The sequence below is a fragment of the Medicago sativa genome, chromosome 1, assembly GCF_051527215.1.
Source record: "Medicago sativa cultivar Bolivia chromosome 1, Bolivia_mono, whole genome shotgun sequence".
Lineage (NCBI taxonomy): Eukaryota > Viridiplantae > Streptophyta > Magnoliopsida > Fabales > Fabaceae > Medicago > Medicago sativa.
This window is the reverse complement of record NC_140749.1, coordinates 30772757-30789038: the sequence shown is the minus strand read 5'-3', so window position 1 is coordinate 30789038 and position 16282 is coordinate 30772757. Positions and strand designations below refer to the sequence as shown.

Below are 16282 nucleotides of genomic sequence, written 5' to 3'. Positions count from 1 at the left end.
GAACCGAACTAGATTTTATGGTTTAGTTCATTTCAGAAAATTGCTTTTACAAAAAACCGTTTTTACCCATAAAATCGGTCCGGTTCGGTTTGAAACCAGTTCAGAACCGGTTCATGCTGCCTGAACTGGTTTACTGCCCGAAACCTAAAATCATTTTTTTCATTGAAAACATTATTAAAAAACTGAGAATCGAATCTCACTCCTATACTGATTTGTGCAATAATATCATAATCAAATCCTCTTTCTACTTCTTTTTCTTCCATGGCATTAATTTTGTACTTTTTCTTCTTCCATGGAACCCTCTTTCTCTTAATCTCTGCAAATCAGAATCACGTTTTGTCAAAAAAAAATTGGTGCTATACAAATCAAAATCGCGTTTTCAGAAGAAGAGGGACAAATTAAACGTTTACACAGGTGATACAAGGAGTATGAAACGGTTTTTAGAATCGCGTTTTGAAATCAAAGATCTGATTTTCTCTTTCTGTTTCTTGTGAGAATAGCAGAATATGGATATGAAACGGGTACACTGGTTTTTGAAAACAGGGAACTAGACTGTTTTTAAATTTTGAAATTGGGTTGTGTCGGTTTTTGTAAATATTGGTTTGGACTTTTTGGATTGGTTAACCGGATTTGCACACCTCTAACTATCACAAAACGTTTTAAAGATAGGGGCATGATTGCGAGTCAACCCAATAATAACTTTGATTTTTTTATATTCAAAATAGATTTTAGAATCCAAAACAATAAATAATATATATTTTAAATAATTATATGATGTACCTAATTTTTTTTATGATCAAATAGAGTGTCTAAATCTTTGTATATATCCAAGAATTATTCTTATTTTCCACCGAAGCTATCTTCTTTTTCGCTAAAAGGATCACATAGAACTGACCTACTTTATATCCTTAAAAAGTAAAATTCTCGTTTAAATGATAACAAAAACTAAAAAAGTTAAAAGCTCCATCTATTCAATAAATGAAATTAAAAGTTCACTAAGCTACACAAACACACGTTTTTTTATTATTATCTCATCATGTTCTTGTAGGTCTGCAAGAGTAAAGCTCCTATACTTGAAGCTCCTAAAGATTTAGGGTTCTTGTGGATTCTTCTTTTCCTCATTAATTGAAGATGAAGACGAGGGTGATCCTTTTGTTGTGACTTTTTTGTCTACTCCTTGATTTTCATCATCTTCATCCATCGTAAAAGGTGGCATTGGTTTTGGGTTGAAACAAGAATGAAGAGACTTTCTAGATAACTTGGATGCAATCAAAAGCCTTCTCCTTTTGTTGAAGGGATGCTCTTGCTTCTTTAGTTCCTCCACAGTTGTCACCTGAGACATATCCATAAATGATCTTGATTTTCCAGTATAATGATTCGACAATCCCTTCTTGATGGGAAGAGAATCTTCTAAGGAATCAAGAGAGTTCAAACCCTTGAACTTGCTCTCAACCTCTTGACCATCTTCATCACGCTTTCTCTTCAGAGAAACATCGTCCTTTTCAATGTCGCTGTCATCCGGTGTTCCGAGTGACGACAAGCTCTCCGACGAGTCACCGGCAAAAAACATATTCCCGGTGGGATGGTTTTCAGCAAATGGCGGCGGTGATGATGGAGCGTCGTTGGAGAAAGAGGGGGACACCATAACTTCAAAGTGACAAAAAAAAAACACAAGTAAATAAAAATGAACAAAAAGTAAATCCTAAGAAAATTCACGAGGAACACAGACAAAGCAAGAGAAAAACCCAAGTTATTATTTTCGAACACAGTTAGAGTCGTCTCTTTTACTTAGGGTTAGGTTCTTTACTTTAAAAAATCTGGTAACATGAAAAGTAGTAATGTTGAGGCATATTTAAAACAAATATCCAACTTTTTTATTATTTAATAAAAAATTATAACAAGAAGAATTACAAAAAACAAAATGAAAATAATTAATGAGATTTTGAACTAATTATGAACATTTGACTTGATTATTTGTAATTGAATTATTATTTTAATATAAAAACTTATAATAATTGAAATAATTAATAAGATTTGCATCACTCTTACCTAAAAAAAAATATTAATTAGTCTAGAAGTACTAGCTCAACTGACAAATGCCGAAATTGCAAGTCCGGACGTCGTGACCCGGGTTTGAACCCGGGACCTCACAGCTATGTGTGGGTTTAATTTCAATGAATTACCACTTCATTTAAGACAAAAAACAAAAAAAAAATTATTAATCAAAAAGTTAAACTAAAATAAAATAAATAATTAATAAGATTTGAATTAATTAAGAATTGACTATGACTTGATTATTTGTAATTGAATAACTAGTTTAATATAAAAATTAGACTTATCCTAAACTTTTAGGTCTATCCCGGTAAACCCTTGTTCCACTGATTTGCTATGGGCTAGAGTTTGTTTTTACAATGCTTTTTCTTTCTTTGGTTTTTATGTTTGTAGGATAATTGTTCTCCTAGCCTCCCGGTTTGCTCAAAAGTCCTTCATATTTATCGGATTTTAAATTCTTAACATACAAAATCTATAGCAATTGACAATCCAATCATTATATTTTAGATCAGAGTGTTACTTTAAATCGGCTTTTTTTTTTTGACAAAAACTTTAAATCGGCTTATTTCGTAGATAAAACAATAAACGGGGCACATAGAACAATTTTCAATTTTTTCCTTTCTCAGTAGAAAACGGTAAGAAATTTTTAGAAAAAACTACGTACCAACTTCTTCGACTTTTTCTTGCTCAAAACAACTTCTTCAACTTCAATTTTTTCCTTTCTCAGTTTTTCCTTTCTCCCTTTTGTAAATTCTCTAAATCTAAACCCTTTATATGGTAATAATTTATGTTTAGTATTTTACAAAGACGACCCAAAATATTTAGAGGCTAAATCAATTTAATAGATCGTATTAAATAAACAAATAACACAATATTTATAAAAATAAAATAAATAAGGCTTAATTGCATTTTTAGTACTCTAACTATTTAATTGGTATCGGTTTGGTCCTCTAACTAAAAATTGAATTATTTTGGTCCTCTAACTTTGTCACCGTTACTGCTTTTCGTCCTTTCCGTCAGTTTTATTAAAAAAACGTTAGGGTTCTTTACAGTTCATCTTCTCTGTTCCTGCTGCCTTTTCTTTTCCAGAAACAACACAAACACAACACAACAACAAACACTACACAACAACACAACACAAAATAGCAACAGATTTTCATCTTCCATATCTAAACTCCCACCCTTTCACTCTTGCTTTGTTTCCTTCAACTCCGCTTCAATCACCGTCGTCTCCTCTCCAATTCAACAGCACCGTGGCCACCACAACTGCCGCCGTCGTCTCCTCTTCTTCTCTCTCTCTCTCTCTCTCTGTTAGCCTCCATCTTCTTTGTTGTTTGATTTCGTTTGTTGTCTCCTTCATCTTTGTCCCGATATCTATTTTATCGTTTTTTAAGCTCTGCCGCCATTGTTGTGAACTCTGTTGATTTCGTAAGCCTCGGATCCAAGGGGTAGATCGAAAACGTGAAATGAATTGGAAGCTTGTGGTTTGTATTGAAGATATGCAAACTAAGGTACCCAGATCCGGACTATTTGATGGAAACCTTTTAATGGAGTTTAGTTGGAAAGGTTCAAGCTTTGATGTTTGAATTGAAAAAAAAATGTGAAAAAAGATTGTGGGGATTGAAATTCGATGAAAAAGATTGTGGAAATTGAAATTTGAATTGTAAAAATGGCTTGTGAATTTTATCAAAGTAAAAAGAATGTTTGTCCTGGATTGTTTTTGGATTCCATTGTTGAATTGGAAGAGACCTTGTTGGGTGGGAGGATGATGTTGATGAACCCTAACAGAGTTTTAATAAAACTGACGGAAAGGACGAAAAGCAGTAACGGTGACAAAGTTAGAGGACCAAAATAATTCAATTTTTAGTTAGAGGACCAAACCGATACCAATTAAATAGTTAGAGGACTAAAAATGCAATTAAGCCAATAAATAAAATATGTTCAAGTACAATTTTCGAACAATGATCATTTATAAAAATAAAATAAATCAAATATTTTCGAGTTTAATTTTCGAACATTGATCATTTATAAAAAATAAATTAAATCAAATATTTTCGAGTTCAATTTTCGAACATTGATCAAGGAGAATATGATGTGATCATCTTGTCTAACTAAGTTTTTTTTTTACGTAACTTGTCTTTTTTTTTGTGGTGTTCAGGGTTCCAACCTCAGACCTTGCATATATTATGCATACCTTACCAATTGAGCTAAGCTCACAGGAACTGACGCAACTTGTCTAAGCTGAAAAAACGACTATATTTTCTTCTTCTTTTTTGTGAGCCTTTTTTTTAAGGAATTTTTTTGTGAGCCTTTTTATTACCTTGAATTTTGAGGGTAAAATCGCCAATTTGGGCTCTTGGGTCTACTTTAATTTTAAATTAATTATGTTAAATCAGCAAATTTATATTTCCTTTTTAAAAACATTCCTCAAGGGTCTAAAATATTATTTTTATATTGAAATAATTTAATAATAAATATAAAAAAAATTATTCTTAATTAGTGCAAAATATTATTTATTATTTTTATTTTTAGTTTGACAAAAAATTATTATTATCACTTTTTATTTTGAATTTAAAAGTAAATTAAGTTTGTATAAAATTTCTAAGTATGTCTAAACGTTATTTTAATTGTCCTCGTAAGCTTAGCTCAGTTGGTATGGACAATGTATAATATATGCAAGGTCCGAGGTTCAAACCCCGACCACCACCAAAAAAACGTTATTTTAATTATCTTAATAATAATTATTCTAACAACCATTTTACAACTATTTGCACTTCTTTCAAAAACACCTGTTTGTACTATATCCATAGATGTTTTAAGTTGATCATTAGTTTATTGTTATACCTCCGTCTTTAAATATAAGACTCTTTTCGTAAATCATAAAAATTAAGAAAGCTGATTATAGTGTTAATCTTGACATGTTGGTGTTTTGATTTTTTGCCGACCTGCTATGTTAAAAATGTGATTCCACGGAGGAATGGAAGAAATATGTGATGCCGTAATTTGACCCTATTAGTATACAAAATATTCTTTAAAAAAAAAAGGTATACAAAATATTTTTTTGACTAAATTAGTATACAAAATATGTGATCCTGTAATTTTGTAGATTTAGCGAAATCAACAATGACTGAAAAAGTTATTCAAAAAAAGAAACGAAGACTGAAAAAGGAATGAGAAAATCAAAACTTTGGTGATGGCAAAAGATTGAGGAAGAGGAGACAATAAACGTGGCATTGATAAAAATTACACAAACACTCATTTGTGTTACATGAAATATATGTATTAATTCATGTGTTTTCCTTACAACAAAAAAAAATAAGTATGCATGTGTTTTATTTTAGTTAAAAACATTACGACATGAGCCTACAGTAAAATAAAATAGACGTTTATACGCAATATTTTTAGATACAATTATTTAGCACCGTCTAATTATAATAATTTTTTTTTACAGGAAGAAACTTATTGCATTTCATTCATAATAATGGTAAAGATATAAGATGGAATCCTAATATGAACATAGCATGACACGAAACCATTCTAGCAAAGTTATGAGCGACTTCGTTGACTTGTCTTCGAATAAACCTAACATCAGAGGTTGTTAAATCAGAAGCTAATAGACGTCTACAGTCACTAATCAATGCGCTAAAATTAGAGACGTCACTTCTACTACCATAAAGTCTATCCACCACAGTTTTGGAATCAAGATCAAAGTCAACAATACCCAGCTGCAGATCACGAACCCAATACATTGCTGATAATAAACCTAAGGCCTCGCTCAAATCCACATCAAGGAGCGGAGTCATCCATTCAGTTTTGGTTAAAACATAACGACCTTCATCATCTCGGATACACACACCAATGCCGACCCAATTCAGATATTGAGAAAAGGACGCATCTACGTTACATTTAAACCTGCCGGGACTTGGTTTAACCCACTTCAAATTGTTCGGTGTACTGGGATGTTGAGGGATAGGATGACGAATAATCTGAGCATTAAAAACATTAACTAGATCCATGTTCCATTGTTTTTGAGATGCAACCAACAAGTCAGAAACAGTGATATGTGGCAACTCCAAATGATGATGAGTAGACGGTACAATTTGTGCAGCATTACTGAGCCATCGATGATGATCACATACTAGTATATGTTCTCCTGTACCTATACTCCACTGAAAACCACAACGAATCACATCTTTCGCACTCCAAATACTACGCCAAACATAACTAGGATTATGGCCTATACTAGTGCCAAAATAATCACTTCGAGGAAAATATTTAGCTTTGAGTAAGCGAGTGATTAGAGAATCTGGAGTAGAAACCAACTTCCAAGCCTGCTTGGCAACCATAGCCATATTCAAAGCCTTAAGAGCCTTAAGACCCTTAAAATCCATTCCGCCAAACACCTTAGGAACGGAAAGGCGTTCCCAAGATAGCCAGTGCAATCCTTTAGAGTTTGCTGAATTATGACCCCACCAGAAGGAGTTTAATATTTTTTCTATTTCATCAATGAGGGATCCCGGAAGAAGGAAAACACTCATGACACAAGAAGGAATGAATTGCAATACAGATTTAATGAGAACTTCCCTTCCATCCTGCGAGAGACATCTGCTGCTCCAAAAGTTGATTTTATTCCAAATGTGATCCTTTATAAACTTAAACGTTGCATGTTTGCTACGTCCAATCATAGATGGCAACCCAAGATATTTATCAGTACCTAATACTTGACGAACACCAAGAGTAGTAGCAATGAGACTCTTTACATCAACTGGAGTATTGCGACTGCAAAATAATTCTGACTTCTATAAGTTAATGGCTTACCCCGAAGCCTTTTCATAGGTAGTCAAAATATTTTTCATACAAACATCCTCGCGTTCACAAGCTCTAAAGAAAAGAAAACAATCGTTTGCAAAGAGAAGGTGAGATGTATTTGGTGCATCGGTGCATATCATAGTACCTCTAATATCATTTCGACGTTCAGCATCGCGAATAAGGGAGGAAAGGCCTTCAACACATGATAAAAAAAATAAGGTGAGAGAGGATCACCCTGACGAAGGCCGCACCCTAGCACAACAGGACCGATTGATGCTCCATTAACCAAGACCGAGTAATCAACCATCTCAACCATCTGGAGGAGAAACCCATTTGAGTCATGATATCTCGAAGGTAATCCCAGTCTAATATATCATAAGCTTTACTAATATCCAGCATAAGTGCAACATCTCCACTCTTTTCTTTAGCTTTTGCCTTCATATAGTGAACAATTTCAATGGGCACCATTGCTTTATCTAAGATCGATCTTCCTGGGATAAAAGTTGATTGATTAATACAAATACACTTGTCAAGCACCTATTTGAGCCTATTAGCAAGCACCTTGGCTACAATTTTTTACACAGCATTATAAAGTGCAATAGGTCGTCAATCCTTCATTGAATTCTGCGAATCACCTTTTGGTATAAGTGTAATATTAGTAGAGTTGACATGTGATGGGGAAGCACCACTTGTTATCCATTGACACCCTACCTGATAAACTTCATGACTACAAGTCTCCCAAAAGTGTTGATAGAAACCTGGGTTAAATCCATCTGGCCTTGGACATTTATTTGCCTGCATGGAAAAAGCTGCTTGTATGAACTCATCTGACATGAAAGCCGCAGTTAACATATCATTATCATCTCAAGTGATTGAAGTTGGAACCAAATTAATAACACTTGCACGAGAACTCTGTGATTTTTGAAAGAGATGCATGAAATAATCAGGCGCAATGTGTTTCAGACCTTCTGCAGACCGACATTCAAAGCCATTTTCATCTTCAAGATGTTCAATTCTATTTAACTTTCTTCTTGTGGTGGCTGCCGCACAAAAAAAAAAAACTTCGTATTAAGGTCCCCATCACGATACCAAAACGTCTTAGCACGCTGTTTCTATAAGATATTATCTTATAAAATTAAACATTTGTAATGTTGTATATAATAGGCAATTAAAATGAGGGAGTTTGCAAATTTGATTTGATTTTACAAAGTAGTTGAGTTTACTGTTGAAAATTAAAAGGTTTTGATTGCAAATTTTAGCAGTGATTAAGATTCTTTGCATCCTCTATTTTTCCTTGTTGGATTAACACAAACAATTTTGAGTTTTGAGTTATGAGATAAGGGTTCATATTTAAGCGGTTTATTTGTGGGATTTAAGGTTCCCCTATATGTCAAGTTGCTCCCGCTAATCACCTTAAGGCCAAACTTGCGATACGGAGTACAAGGTCGTCAAACCTATAAGGATCCGTATACGATTAGATAGTTATTAAGGTGAGGACCTACTTTCTCATAGGAAACATTGCAGAGTATGTCTTAGAGACTAAATTGCATATTGCATGTGTAATGTGTGCTTGTCTGAAAAAATTTCTTCCTTCTTTGGGAGCCTTCATGAATCATTTAGTTGCTACTGGATCTTGTTTATGGATGACTTTTTGTTTTGTGCTATAGATTTGTTTTCTGATCCTTATAAGTCAAGGTTTTCTTTGATATAACTTGTGCTAAAGAGTACATTGTGTTTATTCACATTGTTTTTATACGACTTTGTTTCCAATTGTAAAGCCAACTTGTAATAAACTTATTTAGACACCATCTTAGAGTGTGGCATTTAGCTTGCACCACCAATTACATTGGTGCAACTTGCACCACTAGGATAACCCACTATAGCAGGTATTCTCAAGTCAAAAGGTACGATGTACCGCTATAAGGTGTACACATAATATTAAAGCCTATATCTTCTGAAATTAAATTATAAGTCTTTATTTGTTTTTTTCCTTTGTAACTCAAGCGTTTATCTTCTTCTTCCTTGATTACCCACCATCAAAGCCAGAAATTCATCCCTAAATTCAATCCCAAATCCAGAAAATTGTCTCCAAATTCATCCTCAAACTCAAAAATTCATCCTTAAATTAAAAAATCAGTCTTTTACAAAGCCAAACTCATCTTCATTCCTAAATTTTTTCTTCTTATCTTCAAACTACAGGTACCCATCGATAACTCCCCACTTTGTCTCCCCCTCTTTTAATTTTAATTAATGATTTTTAACAAAAAATTGTTATTAAAATGTAATTAATTATTAGATATGTAACGACGTGAATCAATGGTGTTGGTGGCATATGAAGAAATAGATGAAAATAATAAATGTCTTTCTTCCATAGTTGTGACTAGAGAAAGATTTGTATATTGGTTTGACTTTTACACACGCCTCTTGCAATGCATGAATATGTAATTGTAATCTTTGAGACCAAAAGTTCTTCGAGAAACATAATGAGTTTTTTTTTTTTTTTTGAAGAAGCCAAAATGGAATTAAATTGAACAAGAGTGATTCATCTCGCACAAGGTGTGCAAAAGAGAACCACCCAAAAGGAATACAAGGTTAAATGTCTGTTGCCTTATAGCACAGCAAAAAACACAAAAAGAGAACTAATTCCCAACACCCATACATACTAAAGGGTGCCGCCACCAGTCAGTGTAACTGAAAGCAGAAGTGAGAAACTTAGCCTTTAACCAAGAATAAGACATAAATTTGACTGTGTCTAATAAAAGAACTACATCCTGTATTGTATTGTTGAAAATTCTGTCGTTTCTTTCCTTCCAAAGAACCCATACAGTAGCATGCCAAATGACTTTGAGGAAGATGTAAGTACACCGCGGCAAACCCGCTAGCTCACCGAATTGATAAAGGTGGTCCGACACCGACCCTGGAAGAATGAAAGAGATACCAATCCACTGATAAATAAGATGCCACAACCTATCAAAAATGTCGCATCTAAAAAGAAAGTGAACCGCAGTTTCCTGAGCATCACACCCTCCAACACAAGTTGTATCGTCATGAAGAAGTACCCTCCTACGCAAGAGATTATCTTTAGTGGGAAGTCTGTTATGTAGGAGTCGTCACACGAACACTGACACCTTCAACGGAACTTGCTTCAACCACACCATGTCTGATAGAACGCGTTCCGCATGATCTGTCGGCGCCGTAAGGTACTGATACGTCCCCTTAACAATATAACCGTTGATAGGGTCAAGAACCCACCGCCTCCTGTCATTATCAGTATCCTGCAAAACAATATCAGATAGCAAAGCAGCACACTCCATAACCATCTCCTCCTCCCAACCCAACAATCTCCTCCTCCACTCCCAACCTCCTCCACCAACCGCTCTACCCTCCATCTCCCTCATCGTCACCTCTTTATTTTCAGCTAAATCAAAAAGTCGAGGAAATTGCTCTCGTAACGGTGCTCCCCCCACCCAATTGTCTAACCAAAAATAGGTACTACCACCTCCACCTACAACCTTACGGACACTATCCTCAAACCAGTCAACCGCCCCCACCCCTATACCTGAACGAATGGCTGACAACATCCTCCACCAAACCGAACTCTCCCTCCCTCCTTCCTTCAACCGACCCCCTTCCTCCCCGTTCAACACTCGATACCACAACCCCTCCTTATCTACCAACATACGCCAGCACCACTTACCTAACAACGCCACATTAAATTCTCGTAACCTCCTAACACCAAACCCACCCTCCTCCTTCGATAAACAAACAGTATTCCAATCAACCCATGCAATTTTTCTAATGTCTTCACCACCCCCCAAAAAAAAAATTTAAAAATAGATTCAATGGAAGAAATAATACCTGTGGGGGCCAGGAGAAACATAATGAGTTGATTAACATTTAAAAAACATTTTGAAACTTTTTTTGGTACAAACATTTTGAAATATTATTAATAATGGCAAAATCTAAATTGGTAGAATCATACAATTTCAACGAGAAAACTGGGAATTTACTCTTCACTGGCATTCATCCGAGAAAAGGAAAAAAAATCTAGTTGTGAACAATTGTGCCACTGCCCTTGTGGGTGATGCAAAGTCAAAACAATTATGATTTTGGAGAAAACAAAGATGATTATAACAACAACAAAATAACATACAAATAATTTCTATATAAAAAAACAAATATAATAAGATTATTAAGCTGCAATAAAAGGACAAAAATGTTTTCACTTAAATAAGACGAACAAAATTTAACCGCTGTCTGGAAAATGTGCAATGACCTCAACTCGCAAAACAATAAAACCCCAAAAATATTCTGTTCAGGTAACCATACAAAACAAAACACTAATACAAAAGGGGCGATGCTACATCCAGCGAATACAATGATCATGAACATCAAGATGGATATCACTGTGAAACACCCAACCACTTGGAGAAGTTGTCAAATTCTGTATAATCTGAATCCGAGACCATAGTGTTGTACCAAGCTTTTCCAGCTGCCTTAATGGCAGAAGCTTCCTCCTGAAACAAAGGAAAATAATGTCAATTTTAAACCATGAACAATATTGAGACAAATGCCTAATAATAAAACATAAAACAATTACAATGCAGGAAATAGAGCAAAGGCATCAGAGAGAACACATAGAAACATCATACAAAAAATCTTTCATTTCTCGAACACAACTTATATCTACATACATGATTAAATCTATATAATACTAAAGTACATTTGATCATAAACTGCAATTCAATAGAGGATAATCAAAAGTGGAGCATCGGTTGCAATTAAGGACACAATTGAAATGCACCAAAAGTTGTCATAAAGACATAAACTTAGTTTTATGATATAAGAATACAGTGTATGCTTATATACCAAACAGAAATGTAAATGGAAATATGATACAACAACACCAACAACCAATCCTTATGTGACTAAGGGGGATCGGCTCCATTGATCAAACGACGTTATAATGTAATATGAAATACTCCCTCCGTTTCAAAATGAGTGTCGCTTTAGCCAAAAAAAATTGTTTCAAAATGAGTGTCGCTTTCAGTTTCCAATGCAATAATAACTTTTTCTTTTCAATTGTACCCTCCAATTAATACTCTACACACTACTTCCAAAGTATTATTAAAACTAACCAATAGTTAATAAGGATAATTTGGTAAAATAACCATTCTCATTCTCTTAATCATTGCATTTCTTAATATGTGTGTAAACACCTAAAACGACACTCATTTTGAAACGGAGGGAGTACCATATTTCTATCTAACTTACTAATCTCTGGACCTTTTGTAAATGGAATATGATTATATGATATGACATAAAAAGTCATATTTGAAACAATGATTGATCCTTAATTGCATCATTTGAAGAAAACACAACAGAACGAAGCACATTGGCATTGCTATGAAACCGGGGCCATCAGATTGTATGATGTAAATCGTAAATTATAGAAAATAGAAGTTAGTTCAAATTCCACTACGATACAGAGCAGTAGCACCACTAGTTGACAATACTTGGAACTAAATCACACCGTAATAGCAGCCTATTCTATAGCCACCATCTATTTGACAGCACTAACTATCATCATAAATTTTACATTGCATGATCAGACCTAAACACATGTCAATGATAGAAATTAAAACAAGGTTACATCTAAACCAAACAACATTACACTATGCACAGCAGAATAGGTACATAGAAACCAGCAAAGTAAAACTCAGTTCAAAGCACAATACAAATAAAGTGCTATTGAGATCAAAATGCAATTAGCATGTAATTCAACATTTAACATAATACTAATATTAAGAACAAACATACATCAAAATTCCACTGTGATACATAACACTAGAGGTAGTCTTGCTTGGACACAAGCTTTCGTGAACATCATTTAGGTGCACACAGACAAATACATTTCATTTAATTAGTTTCAAAATAGACATTTATTTTACTATGTTCTCGTTGCATTTTCTCAATTATGTAATTTTACTATGTTCTCGTTGCATTTTCTCAATTATGTATGTGTGCCCAAATAGAGTGTCCAACTGGTTGTGCATGCATGTACAATTCAAATCAAAGTGCAATTAGCACATAATTTCCAAGGTACATAGAAACTAGCAGAGAACAAATCAAATTATAGTACGATTCAAATCAAAGTGCAACTAGGCTTAGCACATAATTCAACATTTAACGTGATACTAGAAACGAAATATGTGAAAATAAACACCAAAATCAAAATGAAAATATGCATACAAGTAACAAACTATATTCATGAAAAACACGATTTGAACAAAATATTCAATTGATTGATGTAAAAGCATCACCTTAGAAACAGTCTTCCTCTTCTTATCAAGCTTCTCCTTCTTAGCCTTAACCCTCTCAGCCTCAGCAAGCAAAGCCATTCTCTTAGCAGTCTTAGCATAAGGATTAAGTCTAAGCATAACATTAAGATTCTTAAGAGGATTCTTCTTAAGCGTAGCGCGCTTAACATCCTTCTTAATCGGCCTCACAACACTCTGCACCTCATCACTGTTAATAATCCTAGTCAAATCAGAATTAACCATCTTAGCCCTAGGTAAAACATACCCTTTCTTCTTCTCACTACCCTTATCAAAAGTCCCGTAAATCGAATCAAGTTTCTCAAATGCCGATTTAGTCCAAACAACAAACCTACCCAAATGCCCACCAGGTGCAAGTTTCAATAGATTCAACCTCTCAACATTAGTAATCTCAACACCAGGTATATTCCTAAATGCTTTCACAGCTTTCGCGCCTTCGGTACCATAAACAATCAACGGTCCTTTTCGCGATATATACCTACGGTTACGCATCTTACCTTTCCCCGGTCGAATCCCAAGACTGGCTTTTGCTTTCTCAGCATCAGCAAAAGCACCAATCTTCTTCAAAACACTAATAGCTTCCTTAGTTTTCTCAACTCCTTCAGCTGAATCACCTACAACAAGAGGAAACTCAGGAACAGTTTCAATCCTATGACCACGAGCAAGTACAAGTGATGGAATCGCCGAAGCAGCGATAGCCGAAACAACGGCGAAACGCTTCTGATTCACATTGATTTTCCGGTGCCATTTACGCCAGATTCTGGTCGGAGCAAACATACGACCACCACGGCACATGTTACCGAAAGCAGCTTGACCAGCACGGTGGGTCCCACCTCCGGCAACACGAGGAATACGGGAAACGGCACGACCGGTTCCCCATGACTCGGCGGAGGTTTGGTGGCCGGCTTTACGGCTGACGGCGTACGGTTGTCGGGAGTTTTTGGAGATGTTGGAATGGACAAAGTTGACGATATCGGGACGGATTGAAGCTCGCATTACATCGGGGATTGGGAGGGAGGTTGATGAATCGGTGGCCATGTCGGAATCGAGTGTTTGGACGGTGACAAGGGGTCTTGCGGCGGCGGAAGCCATTGTTAGGGTTTCTTCTATGGTGTGTGCAAAATGTTTGTGTCTGAGAAATGGGTTTATATATGTTAGGTTTTATTGGAATTGGGCTTTGGGCTAAAATTTTGATAACTAAGTATTGATGAAGAATTTTTATCCCGCATCCCTACATTTATTTCTTAACCCCAATGTTAGACGCAAACTACTCATTTTATCCACTTATCCTTATTTATTAATTTTATTAGGTATGCAGCAACTTAACCTAATAATTTCCCTCTAAAATGCTGCATTAGGTTAGCAGCAATTTAACCTAACAAATTTCATCTAAAACTAGTTTATTTACCCGGTGTTGCCCGGGTTAGACATATAATTAAGGATGAGTGAAATTCGGTATGTGTGGTATCCGCAAATAAAATTGACCATTGACCAGTACATGACAAATATGTTAATAGGTAAACACAAATAGAATAAAAACATATTTTAAGTACATGTAAATCAATAGATGCATAAGCGGATGAAAGTAACTGGATTTTGTAAAATTATTAAAACACATAAAATAAAATAAACATTTTTTAAATACCCCGACACGTAGGAATTCGTACTCGTACGGTATTCAGTTTGTAAACGTATTAAATAAGTGTACAACAACTTGTCAAAAAAAGTCTACAGAAACAATAGATATATACAAACGATGACACAACATGATAGGAATGAAAAACTCATCAGTGATGAGAAATAATAGGGATTGTTGGGAATTTGTTAGGTTAAATAAGGATTCATGATTAATAAATAAGGATAAGGATGTTTGTAAACGTATCAACTACGTGTAGAAAATATTGTCAGAAAAAAAGGCAAGAGGATAGGAATGAAATTGGTGCGGTGCATTTTTTAGATGAAATTTGTTAGATTAAATTACTGCTAACCTAATACAACAAATGAACGGGAAAATATTAGGTTAAATTGCTGCAGACCCAACAAAATTAATAGAAAGGATGTTTGTAAACGTATTAAATAAGTGTAAAAAATATTGTCAAAAAAAGGCAAGAAGATAGAAATGAAATTGGTGCGATGCATTTTTTTTAGATGAAATTTGTTAGGTTAAATTATTGCTAACCTAATACAGCAAATGAGCGGGAAAATATTAGGTTAAATTGCTGCAGACCTAACAAAATTAATAAATAAGGATAATGATAAGGATTAAGATATCTATTAAATTTTTGCTTCGAAAAATATTCATGGCGGTTATCAGAGAGAGAAATGAAAAACATATATGATGCAAATTTAGAGCCGAAATTTTAGGATAGAGTTGTTGCAAACCTAATAAGGGATTAATGGAGGGAAAAATTAGGTTAAGTTGCTGCAGACTTAACAAAATTAATAAATAAGAATGCAGCGCACCAATTTAACCTAACAAATTCCCTTTAAAATGCAACAATCCCTAATATTTCTCCTCACTGATGAGCTTTTCATTCCTATTCTGTTGTGTCATCGTTTGTATATATCTATTGTTTCTGTAGACTTTTTTTTTGACAAGTTGTTGTTGTACACTTATTTAATACGTTTACAAACAGAATACTCTAATTTCCATGCAAACTTGGCTACCCTAATTTCCATGCAAACTCGGCTATATATAGCAAACCATAAACCGTGTTTTCTTGGTTAAAAGATTTCAAACAATAACACGGTATGTCTGTTAATGATTTTTATTTGTAAATTTATATCATTCTAAATCAAATATGCTTATATATGTGTCTATGCAAATGACCTTATTTAATATGTCTAACCTGGGCAACGCCGAGTCTCTAACCTAGTCTTATTCACAAAAGTTAAGTCATTTAGACAACTTTGTGGAGCCAAAAAAGTTGTTGCACATTTCCTTCCTATCTTTTGCCGTTTCTTGGTTTTTTAGAACATCTTATTTATAACAGTTCTTAAATCTCTTAGAAATCTTTTTGGAGGCAAAAAAGTTGTTGCTCTATTCTTTCCTAATTTTTTGTCGTTCTCTATTTTTTTTCCGA

The 16282-nt window shown here is 34.5% G+C and overlaps 2 protein-coding genes across 2 annotated transcripts; both read right to left on the bottom strand.

The window, feature by feature from the left end:
- Positions 1–1090: 1090 nt before the first annotated feature.
- LOC146954224 (protein OXIDATIVE STRESS 3 LIKE 4-like) lies at positions 1091–1645 on the bottom strand. Its single transcript, XM_085743951.1, has one exon. It carries the CDS (start codon positions 1643–1645, stop codon positions 1091–1093), a length of 555 nt encoding a protein of 184 aa, XP_085600077.1.
- A 9375-nt stretch (positions 1646–11020) lies between these two features.
- Positions 11021–14317, bottom strand: LOC146954223 (large ribosomal subunit protein uL4z). The gene is made up of 2 exons (XM_085715339.1): positions 13185–14317; positions 11021–11378 (listed from the first exon to the last, which is right to left on the bottom strand). The coding sequence occupies exons 1-2, from the start codon at positions 14289–14291 to the stop codon at positions 11265–11267; spliced, it is 1221 nt and encodes a 406-aa protein (XP_085571465.1). The 5' UTR covers positions 14292–14317; the 3' UTR covers positions 11021–11264.
- Positions 14318–16282: the final 1965 nt, after the last annotated feature.

Bases quoted from the DNA above. Each gene is read 5' to 3' on its own strand.
- LOC146954224 (XM_085743951.1), bottom strand. From the start codon at position 1,645: ATGGTGTCCCCCTCTTTCTCCAACGACGCTCCATCATCACCGCCGCCA.
- LOC146954223 (XM_085715339.1), bottom strand. From the start codon at position 14,291: ATGGCTTCCGCCGCCGCAAGACCCCTTGTCACCGTCCAAACACTCGAT. The intron at 11,379-13,184 runs GTGATGCTTTTA...CCTTTGTTTCAG, and splicing joins AGAGGAAGACTGTTTCTAAG to GAGGAAGCTTCTGCCATTAA.